This window comes from Balaenoptera ricei, chromosome 19, assembly GCF_028023285.1.
Source record: "Balaenoptera ricei isolate mBalRic1 chromosome 19, mBalRic1.hap2, whole genome shotgun sequence".
Taxonomy (NCBI): Eukaryota; Metazoa; Chordata; class Mammalia; order Artiodactyla; family Balaenopteridae; genus Balaenoptera; species Balaenoptera ricei.
The window spans coordinates 710412-737472 of record NC_082657.1 but is presented as its reverse complement, the minus strand read 5'-3'; the positions used below and the strand labels follow the sequence as shown (position 1 = coordinate 737472).

The 27061-nt window shown below is 42.1% G+C and overlaps 1 protein-coding gene across 2 annotated transcripts; it reads left to right on the top strand.

The window, feature by feature from the left end:
• Positions 1-743: 743 nt before the first annotated feature.
• LOC132353121 (zinc finger protein 585A-like) lies at positions 744-21135 on the top strand. Of its 2 annotated transcripts, none has more exons than XM_059904056.1 (3): positions 744-812; positions 5327-5453; positions 16770-21135. In XM_059904056.1, the coding sequence occupies exons 2-3, from the start codon at positions 5420-5422 to the stop codon at positions 20129-20131; spliced, it is 3396 nt and encodes a 1131-aa protein (XP_059760039.1). In that variant the 5' UTR covers positions 744-812; positions 5327-5419; the 3' UTR covers positions 20132-21135. The 2 variants fall into 2 exon arrangements, with proteins under 2 accessions (XP_059760039.1, XP_059760038.1); XM_059904055.1 differs by lacking the exon at positions 744-812 and adding an exon at positions 2937-3265.
• Positions 21136-27061: the final 5926 nt, after the last annotated feature.

The window sequence follows — 27061 nt, the reverse complement described above, 5'->3', positions numbered from 1 at the left end:
GTAATTAAACAAGGAAGCCATTAGACTGAGGTGGCTCCAATGTTTTAACAGCCTTGTAAGCAAAGGGAAACCTGAACCAGAGTAAATTCTTGTAAATGCCTCCAAGGGAAGAAATAGAAATTTAAGAACAACTGATTACAAACAGCCCACTAGGCTTTCCCAAATAAGGCTATGCCTTAAGCGAGAGCCAATCAAATAATTTCCTTGCTTTGTTTCCCTTCCTGCTCTGCAAAAGTCTTTCCCCTAGTTTGGTTTGGGGCTGTCCAGTTTGAACTGATGTTTGCTCAAATGATCTACTCAAAATTTTAATGTACCTCACTTATCTTTTAATAGAACAACAGCAACATAAAACCTCACAGGGCTCATCCTTGCTCAGTGGTGCTCTTATTAAGGAGTCCTTCCTTACTGCTCCGTGTAATATTACATCCCATTCCCTCTGCTCAGCAAAATCGCCTTCTCTCCTTGTTTCCATTGCAACTGCCATATTCTAACATGCTATATAATTTAGTATTTCTTATTTCATGTTTCTTGTGTTTTCCTTAAACATAATAGAAGCTGCACAAAGGCAGGATCTTTGTTTCTCCTGTGCCTGAATTTCTCCCATGCACCTAGGAAAAGTTCCTGAAAATCCAGTGTGTGCCCAATGATCATTTGTTAGAGCAGTGAATAAACATGACACCTCAATTTCTCTCTTATTTTTACTATTCCAGGCACTTTTTTTTTTTTTTCGTGCACCGTGCAGCATGCAGGATCTGAGTTCCTTCCTGACCAGGGATTGAACCCATGGACTGCCAGGGAAGTCCCTATTCCAGGTACTCTTAATGTCCTCTTTTTTTTTTTTTTTTTTCCTCTTTAACTATCACTGCCAAGTAGTATTGCTCCATGTTTTCAGGAATGAAAGAATCACATTTTGGAGACAAAATTCACACAATTATTAATGTTTAGGACAATCACATGCTCAGCTTGATTCTATCATTTTTGACTTCACAGAGCTTTCTTCTAAACATGTTTCAAATTTTTTCACCCTTTACTGATGTGTCCTTAGAGCTATTTCTGCTACTGTCTTTAAAGAACTACATAAACATTATTAACTTCTTTCTGAAATGCACACTTTGCAATTGTTTTTCTGTGATAATCTCAACTCCACATACAAAATGTCATACCAGGGCCTGCAAAAATAATCATCACTTCCTAGCAGAAAGATGAGATCATGGGGTTCGGATACCCTTTTATTTCAGGGTTCAGGTGCTACCTTTTGCATATGTACTCCAACTGAAAAATCACAGCTTCTGTGTGGTACCCAAAATAGCATCAATTAAGTTGCTTTTTGTTTGATTCCTAAGAGGAATTGCATGTATCTGGGGATATGGATAAAAAGTATTACATGGATAAAAGTGTTCCTCAATGAGTGAAACAATCCCTAACTATGCAGGCAAGAGAGAGGTTTTGTGTGGAACCAGAAGCAGACCTGGTATCATTACTTATGATAGGCCATGACACAAAACTGGGCCTTGATACCTAACCTAATTGAAGCTTCAACTTTCCCTGGGAATGTAGCCTTAACCAGTTAAGAATTTTCTGGTTGGCACCAATGAGGTAATCTGTCACATGGGGCCATCTCCATCCCCCCAAGGGAAGATGAGGTAATCTGGCACATAGACCCTTTCCATTCCCCATAGGTAGGTTACCTAAGCCTGAAATCATCTTTTTTATTGATTACTTCCTTGTTGTACCTTAAAAAAACCTTTCCCGTTCTGTAGCCCTTTGGAGCTCCCCTCTACTCGTTAGATGGGATGACGCTTGATTCCTGAACCAATCACTAAAGCCAATTATATTTTAAAAATTTACTCAGTTGATTTTTTTTTTTTTTTTTTTTTTGGTTCTGAAACCCGGGATTGAAGTTTTTTTTGTTTTTAACATGTCCCTTTTCTTTCTTGCCAGTCAGGACCTGAATGGGATCTTTTCTATTGTTCTTAACCAATCACACTGAAACTCACAAAAGTGACTCTAATGCTTCAGGCTACAAGTATTTGAGAGCAGTAACATCAATTTTCCAGCTATGTATTTACTCATTTATGTCTGAATGGCTCTGTCGAATGATGTGCCGCTTACCTCAGTTGTGGACTGAAGAGGAACACACAACCTAAAAGTTTCTAGTTTTATTCAGGGATCTTACTCAGGACTATAGCTCTGGAGACAACCTTTCAGATCGCTCTGAGGAACTGCTCCATAAGGGAGAATCCAGGATATAGAGGAGGTTTTTTTTTGTTGTTTTTTTTTTTTCTGGAAAAAACAGGTAGTCGAACATTAAGGGATTGCTGGTAATCACAAAGAACAGACAACTCAAGTTAATGATTTCAGTGCTTTTCTGTGTATGAGAAGATGCAAGAATCTGGGTTCCTTGAAATTGGTCCTTAGATATGCATCTTAACTATTAAGGGTCATTGTCCAAATCACAGAATGCTTCCTGCCTTTCTCCATCCTGATTTCCCCTCAGGGCACACCTTTGGGGAACGGCTGCAGTGGGGGCTGGCTTGATCCTTTTATAAGTGGAATGGGGGGGCAACATTCTCTGCCCACACAGTAGTAGAATTTGGAAACGTCTAAAATAATAGACTTGTCCTCTGAGAGCAGGCTGAACTTCAAGGAGTCTAAAACAACGTCTCTTCATGCCTTTCACAAGGAGCAAAGCCCCTCCCTCTGGGTAGGAGCATCATTTCTCCCGCATTCCTAGGGGTACCTCCCAGCCAACGTTCTGGCGGTAAGGATGGAGAACACCCTTCCCTGAGGTCTCCAGAGCTCTGAGAACAATATTACCCGGAAGAGCCTAGGCACAGAGACACCAGGCATGAACCAATGAGGGATCAGGATGAGGGCTTTCCCCGAGTGAGCATGCCTCACGGGCGGGACTTCCGACATCCTGTCCTGGCGATCATTTTGCTTGGTGGGGGGTCCAGCGCAGCAGGGAACTGTGCTCGGATACTGTTGTCCTCTGTCGGGGGTGGTTGTCCTCACGGAGTAGTGAGGGAGGAAGGGGACACCGCCTAGCCAGCCAAGTCGCGCTTATTTTGGCGTCTCTCCCGTTGGCTCGCTGGTCGGGAACGGGAAGGTCCGAGAGGAGGCTGCGTCCCCGCTGCACAGAGGCGTGTCAGGTTCGGCGATGCAGCCCGGGGTGCCGCGCGCCAGACCCGTGATAAGGACCGCCGTTCCCGGTCCTCTGAGACCACAGAATCCGATGGCGGCGGCGCTGAGGGACCCGCCTCAGGTAAACGCTTGTTCTCTGGGTCCTCACCGCCCTCACCCCACCAGACACTGAAGCCCCCAGTGCGGGGCGCCTGCTCACTTGCCCTTAGCCCCGGCCGCGGTGTCCAGGACGGTGAGGCGATCGTGGGTGGAGTTCTGTTTCCGACAGACAGTGTGTGGTCGCGTGTAGAAGAGGGTTACAGGCGGAGAGGAGGATACACGGAAAGGTTGGAGGTCGGGACCGGGGTACAGCAACTCTGTCCTTTCTGTTAGAAACAAGATGCAGCGAGGCCAGAGTCAAGCCTGCAGTGTTGCTGCTTGAGAAGTTGGCCATCTGTTATACAAGTAATATGAGGTTTGAATCGCAGGTGGGAGGTGGTCTTCCTCAGATCAAAAGAGGCTACAACTAGTTGCAGACAAGAGATAAGACTATGAGAGTAAGGGGGTAGGCAGGAAACACGGGAAGATTAATTGCAATAGCCTAGGTGAGTGTTGATGGACCAGAGTGACTGTCCTGGAGTGTGATAAGTTCTGGATCCAATTTTGGAGAAGGGCCAAGCCAAATTGTGGGTGTTGCTGATGACAGAAAGGAAGTAGTGATGGATGACCGGACGGTTTTTGGCCCTATTAGATGAAGGGATGAAAGCTTCATCAACTGGATGGGGACGTTAGCAGCAGGTTAGTTTTCCTTGGAAATATCACAAGATTGTTTTGGCTCTGTTAAAGAGTCTGAGATGTTTCAGAGAAGAGTGAGTGTAGGCAACAAGTGGGCAGCTGGACAGGCAGGTCTGGAAAACGGGGGAAGGCGTTCAGGAATGGAAACTTTCAAAAGTGATGTCTACTGTGTGGACCAGGGTGGAGCTGTCTCACATTTAGGGGGGATGCAGGTTATAGTGGCCACGGTATTAGTAGGTCAGAAAGACTGCTGTGTGCTAAGGAGTGGTTCTCTGGCTCAGGGCCTGGTTGGGTTTGCTGGGCATTGAAAACCCAAGTGAGGTAGAGAAGTGGCAGTGGGAACGGTATGGGAGAGAGGTTGATCTGGTGGGAGGCCGAGGTTTCCATGGGATGAGTGGACAAGTGACGGCTGAGGAGACTTAGGAGTAATTGAGACAAGAAGGCAGTGAGACTGGGGCTGTTGCTTATTTAGTATTACTACTATGTGGCTTCTCCAGAATTTTGTGGTGAGCTTTGACGGGGTCTGGGACGTTTGAGGCTTGCTAGTGGATACGGCCTGTGGCAAATGTCGTCATTTGTGGGTCACTGTGCCTGGCAGGGAGATATTTAGGACTGGGGTTTTTTTGTTTTTGTTTTTTTTTTTACAAAGGTTGAGTGGAGACAAAGAGGAGTGTTGTGGCTGCTGAAGGGGCAAAACTGGCAGTAAAAAAGTTGAAGAGAGTTGAGGGAATATGAAATTCACACGTGGTTCTGGGTGGCTGATACTGAAGCAAGGATTAGAGGCAGTTGGGGAAATCTTCTAAGCAGCGTTTGTGGCTTACTCTGGTGTTGGATCCATCAGAGGACTGGGGTTGTACCGAATCTTGTTTGAATTTCTTAAGCCCTCTCTGGATGCCAAGCGCCAAATGTGTGGGTATGTTCAGGGAGAATTCTATGGTGTGGTGCAGGGATGTGGCAGTGCTATGGAAGCGCAACTGTAGGGTCTGAAATTGTGAGAGAAATGTCATCTACAGAATGATGTGCACATGGAGAGGAAGTGGGAGCTGATGGTCCCCAAGCCCTGATGTTGAGGCTTTACCGGTGAAGCATGAGCTTACATTTGGCTGTGCCTGGATTCCCACAATTTGAGAGACCCCAGGGAAATTGCTTGGCTGGAGGGACGGGACATTGCAGGTCTAGCCCAGAGCTTAGATGGCATCTATGTGCCCCCCTACCTGTTATGCTGAGGACTGAAGAAAGTGATTAATGGGCTGTGAGGAGACAGAGGGCATCACTTGCACCAGGGCCTGGCATCCTCTCTCAGGTGGGGATCTCTGGTGGAGGATGACTGGAATAGATATATGAGGAGATGGATCGTGGGTTCTCAGAGGGAGAATGTTCAAGCTTTCATCTCTCCCCTTCATGACAGGGTGGTGTGACCTTTCCGGATGTTGCTGTGCGCTTCTCCTGGGGGGAGTGGAGGCTTCTTGATGAGGCTCAGAGACGCCTGTACCTCAGTGTGATGCTGGAGAGCTACGAACTTATATCCTCGCTGGGTAAGACCCTCACCCTCCCCAGTGACCTGGGCTAGGCTCTGTATCCTGCCTCACCCTCACCCCCCTTTCCGAAGGACGTGTTCTGTCCACCCATGTGGTGTAGGGACAGCTTGCTTCCCCAGTATTCTGTGTAGTTGTTGTGGTAGGTAGAAGACTGCGGTATTTGCACTGTCATCTTTTCTCTCCTGCATCCCCAGTCCTTGCTATTGTGTAAATTTATTGATTTATTTATTTATTTTTGGCTGCGTTGGGTCTTCGTTGCTTCATGCGGTCTTTCTCTAGTTGCGGCGAGCGGGAGCTACTCTTCGTTGTGGTGCTCGGGTTTCTCATTGCGGTGACTTCTCTTGTGGTGGAGCATGGGCTCTAGGCACGTGGGCTTCAGTAGCTGTGGCACACGGGCTTAGTTGCTCCACAGGATGTGGGATCTTCCTGGACCAGGGCTCGAACTCGTGTCCCCTGCATTGGCAGGTGGATTCTTAACCACTGCGTCACCAGTAAAGTCAGGCTTTTGGGATCTTAGTTCCCCGACCTGGGATTGAACCTGGGCCCTCGGAAGTGAGTGAGTGCACGGAGTCCTAACCACTGGACTGCCAGGGAATTCCCTTATGGCCATTTTAACAATACTAATTCTTCCAATCCATGAATATGGGTTGTATTTTCATTTGTTTCCATCTCTAATTTCCTTTATTAGTGTTTTATGATTTTCATTGTACACATTTTTCTACTCCTAGGTTAACTTTCTTCCTAAGTATTTATTGGTCTTGATGCTATTACTGTGATTGCTTTCTTCGTTTCTTTCGAGATAGTCCATTGTTATTGTGCTGAAATGCGAGTGATTTTTGTATGTTGATTTTGTATCCTGCAGCTTTCTGATTTTGCTTATTCATTCTAACAGTTTGGTGGGAGAGTCTTTAAGGTCTTCTATACATAACGTCATGTCATCTGCAGAGAAGACTTTGCTGCTTCTTTTCAGATTTAAATGTCTGTTATTTCTTTTTGTTGCCTAATTGTTCTGTGTAGACTTTAGTACACTGTGGAATAAAAGTGATGAGAAAGTGACCGTCCTTGTCTTGTTCCTGATTTACAGAGAACAAGCTTTTAGCTTCTACCATGAATATGAAGTAGGCTGTGAGTTGTCATATTATATGGAGTGTATCATGGTGAAGTCCGTTCCTTCTGTACCGAATTTGTTGAGAGTTTATATCATGAAAAGATCATATGATTTTTATACTCCACTTGCTAGGGTGGTGGGGTATTGCATACGTTGATTTGTGTACCTTGAGGCATCCTTGCATCCCAAGGGTAAGTCAGACTTAATCAGGGTATATTATCTTTTTCTTGTGCTGTTGAATTTGGTTTGGTAGTATTTTATTGAGGATTTCTGCTTATGTGTTCATCATGAATGGTCTGCATTTTTCATGTAGTGTCCTTGGGTAGCAGGGTAATGCTGGCCTCATAAAATGAGTTCGGAGGTTGTTGATCCTATTCAATTTTTGGAAGTTTGTGGAGGATTGATGCTAATTCTTTTTAAATGTTTTCTAGAATTCACCAGTGAATGTATCTGGTCCTGGGATTTTCATCCCATTCATTTCTTTTTTTTTTTTTTTTTCGTGCCATCACTGGACCAACAGGGAATTCCCTCATGATTCAGTCTTGGTTGTTTGTTCATAGGACTGTATTCATTTCTTCTAGGTTATGCAGTTTGTTGGCATTTAACTCATCATAGTAGTCTCTAATGATTGTTTGCGTTTCTGTGTTATCAGTTGTAATGTGTCTTTAATTTCTGATTTTTTTTGCAAAATTAATTTTATTATTTTTTTACATCTTTATTGGAGTATAATTGCTTTACAATGGTGTGTTAGTTTCTGCTTTATAACAAAGTGAGTCAGCTATACAAATACATATATCCCCATATCTCCTCCCTCTTGCATCTCCCTCCCACCATCCCTATCCCATCCCTCTAGCTGGTCACAAAGTACTGAGCTGATCTCCCTGTGCTATGTGGCTGCTTCCCACTAGCTATCTATTTTACATTTGGTAGTGTATATATGTCCATGCCATTCTGTCACTTCATCCCAGCTTACCCTTCCCACTCCCCGTGTCCTTAAGTCCATTCTCTACATCTGTGTCTTTATTTCCTGTCCTGCCCCTGGGTTCTTCAGAATCTTTTTTTTTTTTTTTAGATTCCATATATATGTGTTAGCGTACAGTATTTGTTTTTCTCTTTCTGACTTACTTTACTCTGTATGAGAGACTCTAGGTCCATCCATCTCACTACAAATAACTCAGTTTCGTTTCTTTTTATGGCTGAGTAATATTCCATTGTATATATGTGTCACATCTTTATCTATTCATCTGTCGATGGATACTGAGGTTGCTTCCACGTCCTGGCTATTGTAAATAGAGCTGCAATGAATATTGTGATACATGACTTTTTTTGAATTATGGTTTTCTCAAGGTATATGCCCAATAGTGGGATTGCTGGTTCGTATGGTAGTTCTATTTTTAGTTTTTTAAGGAGGCTCCATACTGTTCTCCATAATGGCTGTATCAATTTACATTCCCACCAACAGTGCAAGAGGGTTCCCTTTTCTCCACACCCTCTCCAGCATTTATTGTTTGTAGATTTTTTGATGATGGCCATTCTGACTGGTGTGAGGTGATACCTCACTGTAGTTTTTTTTTTTTAATTATTAATTAATTATTTATTTATTTATGACTGCATTGGGTCTTCGTTGCTGCATGTGGGCTTTCTCTAGTTGCGGCGAGTGGGGGCTACTCTTCGTTGTGGTGCGCGGGCTTCTCATTGCGGTGGTTTCTCTTGTTGTGGAGCACAGTCTCTAGGTGCACGGGCTTCAGTATTTGTGGCTCATGGGCTCTAGAGCGCAGGCTCAGTAGTTGTGGCGCACAGGCTTAGTTGCTCAGCGACATGTGGGATCTTCCCACACCAGGGCTCGAACCCGTGTCCCCTGCATTGGCAGGCAGATTCTTAACCACTGCACCACCAGGGAAGTCCCCTCATTGTAGTTCTGATTTGCATTTCTCTAATGATTAGTGACGTTGAACATCCTTTCTTGTGTTTGTTGGCAATCTGTATATCTTCTTTGGAGAAATGTCTGTTTAGATCTTCTGCCCACTTTTGGATTGGGTTGTTTGTTTTTTTGATATTGAGCGGCATGAGCTGCTTGTAAATTTTGGAGATTAATCCTTTGTCAGTTGCTTCATTTGCAAATACTTTCTCCCATTCTGAGGGTTGTCTTTTTGTCTTGTTTATGTTTTCCTTTGCTGTTCAAAAGCTTTTAAGTTTCATTAGGTCCCATTTGTTTATTTTTGTTTTTATTTCCATTTCTCTAGGAGGTGGGTCAAAAAGGATCTTGCTATGATTTATGTCATAGAGTGTTCTGCCTATGTTTTCCTCTAAGAGTTGTATCTGGCCTTACATTTAGGACTTTAATCCATTTTGAGTTTATTTTTGTGTATGGTGTTAGGGAGTGTTCTAATTTCATTCTTTTACATGTAGCTGTCCTGTTTTCCCAGCACCACTTATTGAAGAGGCTGTCTTTTCTACATTGTATATTCTTGCCTCCTTTATCAAAAATAAGGTGACCATATGGGCGTGCGTTTATCTCTGGGCTTTCTTTCCTGTTCCATTGATCTATATTTCTGTTTTTGTGCCAGTACCATGCTGTCTTGATTACTGTAGCTTTGTATTATAGTCTGAAATCCCAGAGCCTGATTCCTCCGGTTCCATTTTTCTTTCTCAAGATTGCTTTGGCTATTCGGGGTCTTTTGTGTTTCCATACAAATTGTGAAATTTTTTGTTCTAGTTCTGTGAGAAATGCCATTGGTAGTTTGACAGGGATTGCATTGAATCTGTAGATTGCTTTGGGTAGTATAGTCATTTTCACAATGTTGATTCTTCCAATCCAAGAACATGATATATCTCTCCATCTGTTTGTATCATCTTTAATTTCTTTCATCAGTGTCTTATAGTTTTCTGCATACAGGTCTTTTGTCTCCTTAGGTAGGTTTATTCCTAGGTATTTTATTCTTTTTGTTGCAGTGGTAACTGGAAGTGTTTCCTTAATTTCTCTTTCAGATTTTTCATCATTAGTGTATAGGAATGCAAGAGATTTCTGTGCATTAATTTCGTATCCTGCTACTCTACCAAATTCATGGATTAGCTCTAGTAGTTTTCTGGTAGCTTCTTTAGGATTCTCTTTGTATAGTATCATGTCATCTGCAAACAATGACAGCTTTACTTCTTCTTTTCCAATGTAGATTCCTTTTATTTCTTTTTCTTCTCTGACTGCTGTGGCTAGGACTTCCAAAACTATGTTGAATAACAGTGGCGAGAGTGGACATCCTTGTCTTGTTCCTGATCTTAGAAGAAATGCTTTCAGTTTTTCACCATTGAGAATGATGTTTGCTATGGGTTTGTTGTATATGACCTTTATTATGTTGAGGTAGGTTCCCTCTATGCCCACTTTCTGGAGAGTTTTTATCATAAATGGGTGTTGGTAGTTTTTAGTCTTTTCTCTTTTTTCTTTGTGTACCTAATGGCTTGTCAATTATTTATCTTTTCAAAAATGAACTCCTTGTATTCTTTATCTTCTCTTTTTTCTAATTTCTGGTTTCATTTATTGCTGCTCTGATATTTCTTATTTCCTTTCTTCAGGTAATGTTGGGTGTAATTTGTTCTTTCTTTAGTTCCTTGAGACATAAAGTTGTTTGAGGTCTTTCTTTTTCTAAATGTGAGCATTTATTGCTCTAAATTTTTCACTTTAAAAAAATATATATATCTTGAGACCTATTTTATTGGTTTATTTATTTTTTTGGCTGCGCCGCATGGCTTGCTTTCAAAATTTTCCATTTGTGATTGCTTTTTTTTTAGGTGTATAGCAAAGTGATTCGGTTATAGATATATATGTATATATCTATATATATTTTTTCGATTCTTTTCCATTATAGTTGATTACAAGGTATTGAATATGGTTCCCTGTACTATACAGTAAATCCTTGTTGTTTATTTTATATATGGTAGTGTCCATCTGTTAATCCCATACTCCTGATTTATCCCTCCCCCACTTCCCCCTTTGGTAACCATAAGTTTTATCTGTAAGTCTATGTCTGTTTTGTATGTAAAGTTCATTGGTACTATTTTTTTAGATTCCACATGTAAGTGATATCACATATTTGTTTTTTTCTCTGATTTACCTGACTTAGTATGATAATCTCTAGGTTCATCCATGTTGCTGCAAATGGCATTATTTCTTTCTATTTTAATGACTGAATAATATGTAATTGCCTTTTTTTTTTTCTTTCCTGCACTGCAAGGCTTGTGGGATCTTTGTTCCCTGACCAGGGATTGAACCCAGGCCCAAGCAGTGAAAGTGCTGAGTCCTAACCACTGGACCACCAGGGAATTCTCTGTAATTGCTTTTTTTTTTTTTTAACATTTATTTATTTATTTGGTTGTGCTGGGTCTTAGTTGCAGCAGGCGGGCTCCTTAGTTGTGGCTCACTGCATTCTGAGTTGCTGCACGTGGGCTCCTTAGTTGTGGCATGTGAACTCTTGGTTGGAGCATGCATGTGGGATCTAGTTCCCTGACCAGAAATTCAATCTGGGCCCCCTGCATTGGGAGCGTGGAGTGTTAACCACTGTGCCACAAGAGAAGTCCCTGTAGTTGCTTTTTGACATTTTTTTTTTTATATATATAAATTGATTTATTTATTTTTGGCTATGTTGGGTCTTCGTTTCTGTGCGAGGGCTTTCTCTAGTTGTGGCGAGTGGGGGCCACTCTTCATCGCGGTGCACGGGCCTCTCACTATCGCGGCCTCTCTTGTTGCAGAGCACAGGCTCCAGACGTGCAGGCTCAGTAGTTGCGGCGCATGGGCTTAGTTGCTCTGTGGCATGTGGGATCTTCCCAGACCAGGGCTCGAACCCGTGTCCCCTGCATTAGCAGGCAGATTCTCAACCACTGCACCACCAGGGAAGCCCTTGACAGTTTTTTTATGTGCTTCAGTGAAGTTCCCTTTGATCGAACCTGTGAGCATCAGGACATCTACTCTTCTCCCTGGATTTAGAAAGTTTTCAACCATTGGTTCTTTAAATGTGCTTACTACCACTTTCTGTCTTATCTTTCAAGGGCTCTGAAAATACAAATAATGTTTTGCTTTATATTTCATAATCCGCATAGGCTTTCTTTACGTCATTCTTTTTCTGTTTTCTCCCCCTCACTGGATAATTGAAACACCTGTTTTCATGTTCCTAGATTTTTACTTTTGCTTGATAAAATTGGCTGTTGATACTCTCTCCATTGTGCTTTGTTGTTTGTTTCATTGTATTTTTCAGCACCAAAATTTCTGTGGGCTCATTTGTTTGTTTGTTTGTTTTAAATGGGAGAGTGTCATCATTTTATTACACTTCATGCCCAACAAATGAAGTAATTTTACCAACAGGCTTCATGCCCAATAGATGAAAGTTATTTTACCAACTCAGAATTTTTGCATGTATATGAAATTTCCATTTTATTGTACGGTTTTATATTAAACTAGTCAAAGCATTTCCTACATGTATTCCAGTATAGCTCTTTTGGAATGATTTTCATCAGTCCTAACATGTGAGTGTACCAAGGATCTTGAAAGTAAACAAACTTTCAAATGACTAACTTTTAGGTAAACAAGAAATAAAGTCATCAGATTATTGGGACTACTCTTTTTCAACAGGTATTTGTTGAAATGCCCCTTCTAATACAAAAATTTTATGTTTGAACATTCAGAACACAAAGGTAGAACAAAAGTACAATAAAAGAAACTTCTGCAGCTTAAGCCTATAGTCATAATTCTTTGACAGAAGCAAAGCATCTTTCCTGCAATTTAAATGGGTCTTCATACTTTTGTTCTCTTCATCTGTATCTCTATTTGTGCCTTGCAGACCTGTTCATCTGTACCATTTTTCTAGATTCCACATATATGAGTTAATATATGATATTTGTATGGTCACAAAGGGAGGAAAGTGGGGGGGTGGTGGTGGGATGAATTAGGAGATTGGGATTGACATATATACACTAATATGTATAAAATAGATTAATAAGAACCTGCTGTATAAAAATTTTTTTAAAAAAGTGTCTTCAGTATTTCCATCTAGTTTCCATCTAGTCGAAAAATAGATGCCTAAGGCATATACTTCATATATATACCATTTTGGTTCTGGTTGCTTTCATTATTCTTGAAGATTTTAATACCCATACAAGTCTAAAGGTGTAAGAACACATAAATTATTCTGGTAATGGGTAAGAGCAGACTGTTAAAGCACAAGGTGGTTGTGCTATTTCATTCCTGTAGGAGGTTTTCTTTCAGAGACCGACTGCTGAAAAACCACTGCAGTAAGGACAGTCAGTGTAGAGACAGTCTTCTTTCCCACATGTTAGTTGACACCCTACTAGTATTAAGAGGATTTATTTGTTGTGTGTCTGTATGTATATGTATGTATGTGATCACATATATAATGATCTGGTATTGCTCCATTTCTTCTTATTTTGATGCGTCTTCTTAGCTGCCTGTCGTATCACATTAAGAATCCCATAAATGGGTACAGATGAACCTATTTGCAGGGCAGGAATAGAGAGGTAGACGTAGAGAATGGACATGTGGACACTGAGGGGAAGGGGAGGGTGGGACGAATTGGGAGATTAGGATTGACATATATAGAATACATGCATAAAATAGATAGCTAGTGGGAACATGCTATAAAACACAGGAAACTCAGCTCAGTGCTCTATGATGACCTAGGTGGGTGGGATGGAGGGGGTGGGAGGGAGGTCCAAGAGGGATGGTATATAGGTATACATATAGCTGATTCACTTTATTGTACAGCAGAAACTAATACAACATTGTAAAGCAATTATACTCCAATAAAAAAAAGTAAAAAAAAATCCCATCAGTGATTTGATAGGCATTTCCCACATATTCATTTATCAATTCATCTATTGATTCTTCACATCTGAGTGCCTTTTCGGAGAGTGGGCATGCTAGAAACTCCAGTATCATTGGTTGAAAGTGTGGAGTGATTTCTCCATCCTGTTGTTCCTCTCAGCCAACATTCATGAGCCCAGTGGGTGCTGGTACCTATAGGCAACTGGATGAAGGTGCACCTGTCCCCTGCAGCTCTTAGGTTTGGCAGCCAGGGACTGTCCCTCAGTGCATTCTCGGCCAGCCAATTTTGTTCTTTTTCATTTCTGTCTCTTTGTTGAGCAACTTGTTTTGTTTGTGTATTGTTTACCTTACTTTGTCGAATTGTCTATCTGTGTTTTGTTGTTGCTTCACTGAACTTTGTTCAAACAATAATTTTGAATTCTTTGACCATTTGTAGATCTCCATTTCCTTGGGTGTGGTTTCTGATAAATTATGGTATTTCTGTGGTATTGGTTTCATGTTGCCTTGATTTTTTTGTGTTTCCTGTAGGCTTGCATTTATGTCTGCTGATTTGATGGTGTAGTAATTTTTTCCCTTTGCATTACAGTGTTGGTGGGGAAAGACCTCCACTGGTGGTGGGTGCAAGGTTGGGCTGTGGTCATTCAGACTCTGGGGAAGGCCCAGCTGTGTTGGTCTCTGTGCAGCTTCTTCACCTGAAGTCAGTGTCAGCAAAGATATCAGGAGTCCTCAATCAACCAGGCTGTGGGTGTCCAAAGTGGTGGAGAAGGATTCTGAGGAATTCCTGATCTCTTTTTCTCCTATGGAGTACTTTGTGGGCAAGGGGATCCCTCTTGGTGCCCAGTCGGTTCTTGGGAACCCTATTGGTTGTAGTGGCACTGGTGTCTAATATGTGGGTACCTGTTGAGCATCCACAGAACCGGGGTGTTGTGTACAGGCACTTGTGGAGTGACAGTGGTACTGGGGTCTGGGTCATTGGATAGCCTTCAGCAGCCTTGGCTTTGGGTTTTTTAAATTATTATTATTTTATTTTATTTATTATTTTTGGCTGCCTTGGGTCTTCGTTGCTGTGGGCGGGCTTTCTCTAGTTGCGGTGAGCAGGGGCTACTCTTCGTTGCAGTGAGCAGGCTTCTCATTGTGGTGGCTTCTCTTGTTGTGGAGCATGGGCTCTAGGCGCACAGGCTTCAGTAGTTGTGGTACACGGGCTCCGTAGTTGTGGCTTGTGGGCTCTAGAGCGCAAGCTCAGTAGTTGTGGCACATGGGCTTAGTTGCTCCATGGCATGTGGGATCTTCCTGGATCAGGGCTTGAACCCGTGTCTCCTGCATTGGTAGGCAGATTCTTAACCACTGTGCCACCAGGGAAGCCCTTGGCTTTGGTTTGTGATGTGTGGCTATGCAGGGAGCAGCCATGGAGTCTGTGTCTGGCTGTACATGTAGACAATGGCTGTGGGTCTGTGGATCTGGCTTCTCTATAGTGAAGTTGTCTCCAGTGCCTGAGACACCAGAGTACATGGTGTAGTTTTGGAGTCAGGGTCTGGAATGTGGACACACACAGCAGGCACAGCACCTCTGGTTCCAGGACATGTACAGGGTTGGAGGGTGTGGCAGCCCTGATCCTGGATCGGCACAGCAGGTCCAAGTGAGGGCTGGCCCAGTAGCTTCATACTCACCAGAGCATCCACTATGGCCATGGTTGTTGGATAACTCAGTGGTGAAAGCTCCAGTGTCCGCTGTAGAGCAGGCAACAGGGGTCTTCTGCAGCGCAGGCCACTTGGGACTGCAGTGGCACCCAACCTGTGGCTGATAGAGGTAGTCCAGTGATAGCCCGGCCTCCATTTCCTAGTCATCTCCAGATGTCTCTGCTAAGACAGTCTCTCCAGCGATCCTTTCTGTGTGCATACTCCTTTTTTTTATGCTCCACTCTGCTGTAGTGGGTTCTTAATTGGACTCTTGAGCCTTCCAGGGCTAATTAATTCCTTCATGGATAGCTGATTAGTTATTTCTCATTGGTGGTGAAGGGTGGTGTCTCCTATTCTACTGTTTTGTTGACGTCACTCACCTTGTACTCTTTCTTGGGTCTGCTGTGTGCTGAGTTGCTCTGGGACAGTGCTGGCCATTCACTTGTCCTTTTTCCTTCAGTGCTTGGTCCCAGGTAGTTGCACAGTTAGGGCTTAGGGCAAAGTAAGGTAAAGGACTCTTAGAAGCGTCCTTTGTGAATCATGGGATGGACATGGCTCTAGCCATGGCAAGGTGGGCTCAGAGTGGGCCTGATTCTGGTGAATTACAGCTGGGGAGAGTGTGACATAAGGGCCGTGTTAAGAATATACCAGGAACCTAGGGACTTCCCTGGTGGTGCAGTGGTTAAAAATCCGCCTGTCAAGGCAGGGGACGCAGGTTTCAGCCCTGGTCCAGGAAGATCCCACATGCCACAGAGCAGCTAAGCCCGTGCGTCACAACTACTGAGTCTGCAGTCTAGAGCCCACGAGCCACAATTACTGAGCCTGTGCGCCACAACTACTGAAGCACATGTGCCTAGAGCCTGTGCTCCGCAACAAGAGAAGCCACCACAATGAGAAGCCTGCGCACCGCAACGAAGAGCAGCCTCCACTCACCGCAACTAGAGAAAAAGCCTGTGTGCAGCAATGAAGACCTAACACAGCCAATCAATATATATATATATATATATATATATATATATATATATATATACTCTTTAAAAAAAAAAAAGACTATACCAGGAACCTGTCCTTGTTCAATGAGAATTTTGGTGCCATTGCCAGTGGCCACACCACATTTCTACCTTTATTCCTCCACTTTTGACCTTTTGCCAACCTGTCAGTTCAACTACTTTGTCATTTCTACTGTGATTTCCAGCCCAGTGATAATCTCTACCTCTCTGGATTCCACATCTCACCCATTTCTCTCACCACCCTTTCTCTATTACTCTGTAACCTTGCTTTTCATATCTTCTGCTATGAGGTGTGAACAAATGCTTAAATTGACCTCGAAAAGCACATAATCTCTTGTGATTGTGGTTTCACGGCCTTGATCACACCCTTCTACTGTGCTTCACATCAGCAGTAGAAAAGGTCCTGCAGGAAGCTGTGGTCAGAGAAACAAGCACTAGACCCTGCTTCTCTTCCTTACGTCACACCCTATTTTTGTATCCTTCCCCTGTTGAGGTCTCTACCATTTTCATATTGTAAGGACCCAGGAATGCACAGCAGCTGCTGCTTAAACTGATTTCCAACTCCCTGTCTTGAAAAGTATCCCATTTGCTTGAAAAGATTCATTCTTAGATGAGACAGCTGCACATTTGTGGTGAGTTAACCCCCTCTCTATGGAGTCAATGTGTACTTCACAAGTGTTTCTTTGCATTCAGGTTGCTGCTGTGGAGCAGAAGGTGAGGAGACACCCTGTAAAGAAACTGTTCCTGTAGCAGTGTCACAGGCTGGGTCTCCTAAGGCAGCTCCATTTTCCCAGAAGACACACCCCTGTGAGATGTGTGGTCCAGTCTTGAGAGATATTTTCCAGTTGGCCGAGCATCAGGGAACACAACACAGCCATAAACTGTTGAGATGTGGGGCATGTGCAACAAAATTTTATATGCCTTTGAATAACATTGTACACAGGGCTTCATTTTTCAGGAGCCACAGATTCCAAGTGTCACAGAAGCCTCTTACTTCTAGGAGAATCCTGGCCAGCGTGGGACATCTGCAGCAACAGGCCACTCATACTGTGGAGAAGCCAAGCAAAATCACCCAGTGTGGGTCAACTTCACAAGGCAGGAAAAATCATCACACCTGGAGAGAATGCAAGAAAGCCCTCAGCCCCAAACACACACTTGTTCAGGACCGGTGTGTCTACACTGAAAGACAGTGTTTTGTGTGCAGTGAATGTGGGAAAACATTCAGGTACAAATCCACATTTGTTATGCACCTGAGAGTCCACACTAGAGAAAGGCTTCATGTGTTTAGCAGAAGTGACAAATCCTTTAGACAAAGCTCAACCATCAGTCAACATCAAAAAATTTATACTGGCTCAGGACAGGACAAGTGCAGCAAATGTGGGAAATCTTTAACTCACAAGTGTGTCGTCATTTATCCCCAGAGATTGCACAGTGGAGAAAACAGTTCTGTGTGCAGTGACTGTGCAAAGTCTTTTTCCCATAGCTCTGTGTTCATTCGACATAAGAGAGTTTTTTCTGGAGAAAGGTTTTATAAGTGTAGTGACTGTGTGAAATCTTTTACCTGTAGGTCTGCCCTCATTTATCATCAGAGATCTCACACAGGAGAAAGGCCTTATGAGTGCAGTGAATGTGGGAAGTCCTTTACCACTAATGGCACCCTCCGTTCTCATCAGAGATCTCACACAGGAGAAAGGCCTTATAAATGCAGTGAATGTGGGAAGTCTTTTACATCTACCGGTGCTTTCCGATATCATCAGAGAGTTCATTCTGGAGAAAGGCCTTATGAGTGCAGTGAATGTGGCAAATCTTTTATGTCTAGGTCTGCATTCATTTCTCATCATAGATATCACACAGGAGAAAGGCCTTATGAGTGCAATGAATGTGAGAAATCTTTTTTCTCTAGGCCTGCCCTCAGATATCATCAGAAATCTCACACAGGAGAAAGACCTTATGAGTGCAACGAATGTGGGAGATCTTTTACCACTAATTCTAACTTCCATTATCATCAAAGAGTTCACACTGGAGAAAGGCCTTATGAGTGCAGTGAATGTGGGAAATCTTTTACCAGTACCTCTAACCTCCATTATCATCAAAGCACTCACACTGGAGAAAGGCCTTATGAGTGCAGTGAATGTGGGAAATCTTTTATTACTCCTGCTATTCTTCGTTACCATCAGAGAATTCATTCTAGTGAATGGCCTTATACATGCAGTGAATGTGGGAAATCTTTTACCTCTAAATCCAACTTTTGTTATCATCAGGGGGTTCATTCTGGAAAAAGGCCTTATATGCGGTGCAGCAAATGCGTGAAATCCTTTACCAGTATCAGTGCCCTCCGTTATCATCAGAGAGTTCATTCTGGAGAGAGGCCTCATGAGTGCAGTGACTGTGGGAAATCTTTTATGTCTAGGTCTGCCCTCAGATGTCATCAGAGATCACACACAGGAGAAAGGCCTTATAAGTGCAGTGAATGTGGGAAGGCTTTTAAAACTAGCTCCAACCTCCATTATCATCAGAGAGTTCACACAGGAGAAAGGCCTTATGAGTGCAGTGAATGTGGGAAATCCTTTACCTCTATCAATGATCTGTGTAATCATTATAGATTTCATTCTGGAGAAAAGCCTTATAAGTGTAGCAAATGTGGGAAATCCTTTATCCTTAGGAATAGCTTCATTCAACACCAGAGAATTCACACAGGAGAAAGTCTTTATGGATGTAGTGAGTGTGGGAAATCTTTTCAGAGTAAGTGTAGGCTTATTGAACACCAGAGTGTTCACACAGGAGAAAGGCCTTACAAATGCACCAAATGTGGGAAATCTTATACCACTAATTATCTCCTCCGTGCACATCTGAGAAGTCACACTGGAGAGAAGCCTTATCAGTGCAGTGAATGTGGGAAATCTTATACCGCTAGCTCCACCCTCCGTTATCATCGTAGAATTCATACTGGAGAAAGGCCTTACAAATGCACCAAATGTGGGAAATCTTATACCACTAATTACCTCCTCCGTGCACATCTGAGAAGTCACACTGGAGAGAAGCCTTATCAGTGCAGTGAATGTTGGAAATCCTTTACCAGAAACTCTAGCCTTCATTATCATCGTAGAAATCATACTGGAGAAAGGCCTTACAAATGCACCAAATGTGGGAAATCTTATACCACTAATTACCTCCTCCGTGCACATCTGAGAAGTCACACTGGAGAGAAGCCTTATCAGTGCAGTGAATGTTGGAAATCCTTTACCAGAAACTCTAGCCTTCGTTATCATCGTAGAAATCATACTGGAGAAAGGCCTTACAAATGCACCAAATGTGGGAAATCTTATACCACTAATTACCTCCTCCGTGCACATCTGAGAAGTCACACTGGAGAGAAGCCTTATCAGTGCAGTGAATGTTGGAAATCCTTTACCAGCAACTCTAGCTTTCGTTATCATCGTAGAATTCATACTGGAGAAAGGCCTTACAAATGCACCAAATGTGGGAAATCTTTTATTACTAATTACCTCTTCCGTGTTCATCAGAGAAGTCACACTGGAGAGAAGCCTTATGAGTGCAGTGAATGTGGGAAATCTTATACCGCTAGCTCCACCCTCCGTTATCATCGTAGAATTCATACTGGAGAAAGGCCTTACAAATGCACCAAATGTGGGAAATCTTATACCACTAATTACCTCCTCCGTGCACATCTGAGAAGTCACACTGGAGAGAAGCCTTATCAGTGCAGTGAATGTTGGAAATCCTTTGCCAGCAACTCTAGCCTTCGTTATCATCAGAGTGCTCACAGTGGAGAAAGGCCTTATGAGTGCAGTGATTGTGGGAAATCATTTGTCCAAAGAAATATCCTCATTATACACCAGAGAGCTCATACTGGAGAAAGGCCTTATAAGTGCACTGAATGTGGTAAATCTTTTACTCGTAGCTCCAACCTCTATTATCATCAGAGAGTTCACAGTGGAGAAAGGCCTTTTAAGTGCAGTGAATGTGGGAAATCTTTTATTAACGCCTCCAAACTGCATTGTCATGAGAGAGGTCACACTGGAGAAAGGCCTTAAGAGTGCACTAAATGTGGGAAATCTTTTATGAGCAAATCCTTCTGATGATTGCAGAGTTTACATGAGAGAAAGGCATAGAAGTACAGGGAATGTGCAATTTCCTTGTTCAGTATAGGGGCAGTGGAGAAAACTGAGGGGCCATTGGTCTGAATTGAATCTCACCTCAAGTGCTTCTGAGGGCATGAATTTTTTTCCCTTATTCAAATTAGAGATTATAGGGTATTGAGGCACTGTTGAAGGGCGTGTATTCCCCAAGTCTACAGAGAACTATATTTCCGACCATTGGGTCTGGGGGAAACCATAATTGGTGCAGAAACTCCGGTTTAATAGGGAGAGGAGGACATTGCAGCCAACTGGATGGAATGTGCCTCTTCTAAAAGTGTATCCAGATTCTGTGACATTGACTGTGCAGGATCAGTTTATACACTGATTCCAGTGAATTTTACTTCAAGGTCCTTACTGCAGAGGCAGGAAAGAAAGAGAAAAGGGGATGTGGCTCTTGTGATCTAGGCAGCATGCCTGTTGACTCAGGTAGAAATGGACTTCATTGCTCTCCATATTTGCTACCACTGAGGGAAGACTGATCCCCAGAGGGCACAAGGAGAGAGTTGGTGGATTCAGTATACGGTTGCCAAACCTATTTTCCAAAAAGAGTGAGAAATACAGATTTTTTCATCTTGAGACAATTTTTAAAGCTATAATAAAGTATAATTCACATGTACTAAACTGCATATGTTTGAAGTATTACAAGTTAATAAGTTTTCACCTAGGTATGAACCTCGAAACCATCACCAGAGTTCTGATAATGCCCATATTTGCCTCATGTCCTATTACTATCTCTCCTTGCCCTTCCCACCTCTCCAGGTAATCATTGATGTACTTTCCCTTAGAATAGATACCTTTGCATTTTTTTGAATTTATCTGATTGGAATCAACTGTTTACTGGGTTTTTCTTCTGAATTCCTTTGTTTCATAATTATTTGAGATTCATCAGTGATATAAACAAATAGCTCATCTCTTTATTTTTTGATGAGTAGCATTCTTATCTGGATGTACCATTGTTAGTTTACCCATTCATCTTTTTATGGGCATTTAGGTTATTTCTAGGTTTTCACTCTTGAAAATAAAGCTGCTACAAACATTTGCATCAGTTCTTTATGTGGATTATGTTTCTTTTTTATTGATAACTGAGTGCAGTGTCTGAATCACTGGGTAGATGAACGTGTAACTCCTGATGAAATTAAGAAACTGGTCTAAAATGACTTCCCATTTTCATTCCCATCAAAACTGTAGGAGAGTTCCAGTTTCTCAACATCCATGCCAATCGTTAATGTCAGCCCTTTTAATAAGTGAGTAGTGCTATCTCAGTGAGGTTTTAATTGGTTTTAATTGCATTTCCCTAGAGATTTGTGATTTTGAGCATTTTTTAATGCTGTATATCTTATTTATTTATTTATTTATTTTTGGCTGCGTGGGTCTTTGTTGCTGCGTGCAGGCTTTCTCTAGTTGTGGCAAGCAAGGGCTACTCTTCGTTGTGGTGCATGGGCTTCTCATTGAGGTGGCTTCTCGTTGCGGAGCTCAGGATCTAGGCACGCGGGCTTCAGTAGTTGTGGCTCACAGGCTCTAGAGCACAGGCTCAGTAGTTGTGGCACACGGGCTTAGCTGCTCCATGGCATGTGGGATCTTCCCAGACCAGGGATCGAACTGGTGTCCCTTGCATTGGCAGGCAGATTCTTAACCACTGTGCCACCAGGAGGGTCCCTGTATATCTTCTTTTGTGCAATTCCTGATCATATCATTTGCCTAATTTTTTTATATGAATTATCCGTTTCCATCACTTAAGTCCAGGCATTGTGTAAAACAATAAATCTAGCCCTGCTTTGTAGCTTTTGCCAATTTCCAAGGTATAAATTCTCCCACTATGAAAGTGGGATGTGCTCAGAGAAGGAGCTGAAAAATTCTACTTGGGTCCCCTGGGTGTTTGGTGGAAAACTAAACTTAGCATCTGGTTCATTATAAGGGGTTTTCACTCTCTGAACACTCTCTTCAAAGTTCTTTTCATCTTTCCCTTTCTGTAATTATTGACTGATGGTCTCCAATAGGTATTTACCCTCCATGGAGTTCATCATCACTTGGGGCTGCTTTTCCAGACATCCCAATTGGTTGGTGGGGTCACTGTGGGTCTCTCCATCCCTGGTGAGGCTTCTCAGAAGGACTGGTACCCAGGAACACCAGGTGGAAGGTCCTCCCAGTGACCATGGGGGAAGGTTCCCAAGGGAACCTGGTGAGGTCTTTTCCTCAGGCCCACATGCTCCATGCCACTGGCCATGTTTGATCTGAGGTGGCATTTCAGGACAGCGGGGAAGGGGTGAGCCAAGTACGGCACAGAGTGGGGGTGGCAGGAGGGCAGTGGTGGCCTGGGGACCCAGGAGACACCTAAAGGTGTTGGCGTCTGGCAGGGAGATTTAGGAAGGACCCTAAAGTTTCCATTGCTCATCCCTAAGACGATGCCCTGCCCAGAGTTCTGGATCTCTTTTGCCATTGGAGGTCCCTGAGCAATGCAGGACAGTGCAGGCAGGATGCAGGCTTGTTGACCTGCTGGCAACTCCCCACCTTCTGCCCCACCTGCCTGGTGTAAAGGCCAGGGATTTCCTCAATGAAGTGGAAAAATCAAGGCTCAACCTCTGAGGCAAGAATCAGAGATTAAGTCTTCTTTTAAAAAATAAATTTATTTACTTAATTTATTTTTGGCTGCATTGGGTCTTCGTTGCTGCGTGCGGGCTTTCTCTAGTTGCGGCGAGTGGGGGCTACTCTTGGTTGCGGTGCACGGCCTTCTCATTGCGGTGGCTTCTCTTGTGGAGCACGGGCTCTAGGTGCGCAGGCTTCAGTAGTTGTGACACGCGGGCTCTAGAGTGCAGGGTCAGTAGTTGTGGAGCAGGGGCTTAGTTGCTCCACGGCATGTGGGATCTTCCCAGACAAGGGCTCGAACCCATCCCCTGCGTTGGCAGGCAGGTTCTTAACCACTGCACCACCAGGGAAGCCCAGAGATTAAGTCTTTGGAGCAAAGTAGAGACTCAATCTCAGTAGCAATTAGGTTGTCCAAGGTACTTTGTTAAGGGAGAAATTAATGTCAGACAAGGAAGCACAGATCCAGGAACCTTAGTACTAAGCAGGATAAATGTCAAAAAACTACATGTAGACATCACTTTGAAATTACAGAAAATCAAATATTTTAAAAATCCTGAAAGAAGCCAGAGGGGGAAAATACTCATTGAGGAATGAAGTTAAGAATTATATCCAATATCTCCTCAGAAACCATGCAAGCAAGGAGAGGTGTGAAATATTTAAAGTGCTGAGATGAAAAATAAGTCAACCTTGAATTCTGTACCATCAAAATTATCCTTCAATAATGCAGGGAAAACAAAGCCTTTCAAAGACTAAAACTGAGGGAATTTGTTCCCAGTAAACCTACTGTCTTAGTCCATTTGGGATACTATAACAAAAAACCACAGACTTGTTAGTTTATAAAAAAATAAACATTTTTTTCTCATAGGTTTGGTGGCTGTGTAGTACAGTACTAAATCAAGGTTCCAGCATGGTCGAGTTCTCTGGTGGGAACCCTCTTCCTGGTTCATAGCAGATGCTTTCTTGCTGTGTCCTCATGTGATAGAAGGAGCTAGGGGTCTCTCTGGAGCGTCTTTTATAAAGGGACTAATTCCACTCATGAGGGCTCTATCACCTTATGACTGAAGCATCTCTCAAAGTCCCCACCTCCTAATACTAGCATCTTTGGGGGTTATTCTTTCAACACAGATTTTGGAGGGACAACACAAACATTCAGACCATAGCACCTGCCTTGCAAGAAATGTTTAAAAAACTTTAGAGATGAGAAAAATGATATAGGTCAAAAAGTCCAATCTACGTAAAGAAGAGCATTGAAGAAGGAATAAATGAAGGAAAAATTAAAAAAGTATTATTTTTCTTGTTCTTAATTGATCTAACAGATAACAACTTGTTTGAAGTAGTAATACCAACAACATATTCTATTATGTATGCTTATCTATATGCATGTCTTGTGTGTGTCTGTGTGTATGCTTATGCTTTTATATAAGTGAAATGAATGACATCAATAATACAAGGGATTAGAGGGAAGAATTGGGATTATTTTATTATTATGAGGTACACTACGTGAAGTGGCAAAAGCGTTACTTGGAAGTGGACTTGGATTAGTTGTCGATGTTTACTACAAACTCTAGCAACAGCTAAAAATATAACTGATATGCTAACAAGATAAAATAGAATCATAAAACACTCAGTGAAAACCACATAAAGCAGGTAAAGAGTGTGAGACAAAAATTCAAACAAAGAGCAAGGGCAACAAACACAAATTAGTAACAGATGTGGTATATGTTAATCCAACTCTATCAGTAATCACTTTGAACAGCAAAAGACCAATTACAAGAGATTTTCAGAGTAGGTAGAAAACCAAGATCCTACAGCAACCTAAATGTCCATCGACAGATGAATGGATAAAGAAGATGTGGCACATATATACAATGGAATATTACTCAGCCATAAAAAGAAATGAAATGGAGGTATTTGTAATGAGGTGGATGGAGTTAGAGTCTGTCATACAGAGTGAAGTAAGTCAGAAAGAGAAAAACAAATACAGTATGCTAACACATATATATGGAATCTAAGGGGAAAAAAAAAAAAGGCCACGAAGAACCTAGTGGCAAGACGGGAATAAAGACACAGACCTACTAGAGAATGGACTTGAGGATATGGGGAGGGGGTGGGGTGAGATGTGACAGGGTAAGAGAGTGTCATGGACATATATACACTACCAAATGTAAAACAGATAACTAGTGGGAAGCAGCCGCATAGCACAGGGAGATCAGCTCGGTGCTTTGTGACCACCTAGAGGGGTGGGATGGGGAGGGTGGGAGGGAGGGAGATGCAAGAGGGAGGAGAAATGGGAACATATTGTATATGTATAACTGATTCACTTTGTTATAAAGCAGAAGCTAACACCATTGTAAGGCAATTATACTTCAATAAAGATGTTTAAAATATATATATATAGAAACTGTCTTAAGCTTCTAATTTTGTAATAATTTGTTGCAGGGGCAATAGAAAATGAATAGAGGGGGAATTCCCGGTCAGGGTTAGGACTGGTCCAGTGGTTAGGACTCTGCACTTCCACGGCTGGGGGCCTGGGTTCAGTTCCTGGTCAGGGAACTAAGATCCGCAAGCCCATGGCATGGCCAAAAAACAAAAAAAAAAAAAAGGAAAATGAATAGGGGGCAGAAATGCAAAGAAATGAGGTAATTGAGAAAGTCAAAGTTAGTGAACCAAGTCAGAGAGTGCTCACTTTGAAGGTTCTGACTGTGTGACATGGTGGGGTCATGTCAGCGTGGTAAATAAAATGCTTTATTTACTGTGGCTTCATTGCTTAACAGTGTCCATTAGCTATTTGTCATCAGACAAAAGAATAATGACATATTAACGTTTCATCATAAAATTATCCATTTATGACTGGGTTAGAAATGACCTTATGACTACTGGGAGCAAAAGTTAGTTGGTGAGCTACTTAGATAACTGGAAATCATTCAAGTCTCTGTCATTTACTGAAACATACCCTTGACGCTATTGTAAAGATTCTGTGAATGGAGGTATGGGAAGGACACAGTCTCATTACAGATTATTGCATGAACTTAATCGCAATAAATATTTACAGAGTGTATTTAATTTTAGAAATATGCAATCATACTCCCAGTATAGTATGAGGGATTGGAATTAAGCTTTTAAATCCCACCATTGGCATAGACACAGCTATAGATCAAAGGAACAGAATATAGAGCCCAGAAATAAACATGTGCACATATGGTGAATTTGCTTACACCAAAGGTGTCAAGAATACACAATGAGGACTGGATTGTCTATTCAATAAATGGCGTTGGGGAACAGAGAGAGACACAAAAGAACGAAACTGTAACCCTATCTTACATCATACAAAAAATCAACTCAAAATGGTCGAAAGATTTGAACACATCATCTGGAACTATAAAACTTCTAGAAGAAAACATAGGGTGAAAGCTCCTTGTCATTTGCCTTGGCATTGATTTTTTTGGGTTTGACACCAAAAGCAAAGATAATAAAAGCAAAAATAAACAAGTGGGATTACATCAATCGAAAAAGCTTCTGCATAGCAAAGGAAACCATCAACAAAATGAAATGGGAATATACAGAATGGCAGGAAATATTTGCAAATCATACATCTGATAAGGGGTTAATATCTAAAATATATAAAGAACTCATACAACTTAATAGCAAAGTAAATAATTAAAAAATGAGCAATGGAACTGTATAGACATATTTTCCAAAGAATACATAAAAATGGGCAACAAGTACATGGAAATGTGTTCAAAATTACTAAATATGCAAAGCAAGGCCATAATGAGATATCACCTCACGCATGTTAGAATGGCAGTCATCAAAAAACAAGGGATAACAGTGTTAGGATGCTGAGAAATGTGAACCCTTATCCACCGATTCTGGGAATGTAAATTAGTGCAACTACTGTGGAAAAGAGTAGAGAGTTTCCTCAAAAAATTAAAAATAGAACTACCCTACTATCCAGCAATTCCACATATGGGTATAATTCTAAAGGAAATGAAAACAGGATATTGAAATGATATGTGCTCTCCCATGTTCATTACAGCATTTTTCACAATACCCAAGATATGGAGACAACCTAAGTGTCCATCAGTGGACGAATGGATAAAGAAGATGTGATATATATAGGGAGCCCATACATATATATGAATACTACCTAGCCATGAGAAAGGACGAACTCTTGCCATTTGTGACAACATCAATGGACCTTTAATGCATTGTGCTACATGAAATAAGTGAAACAGAGAAAGA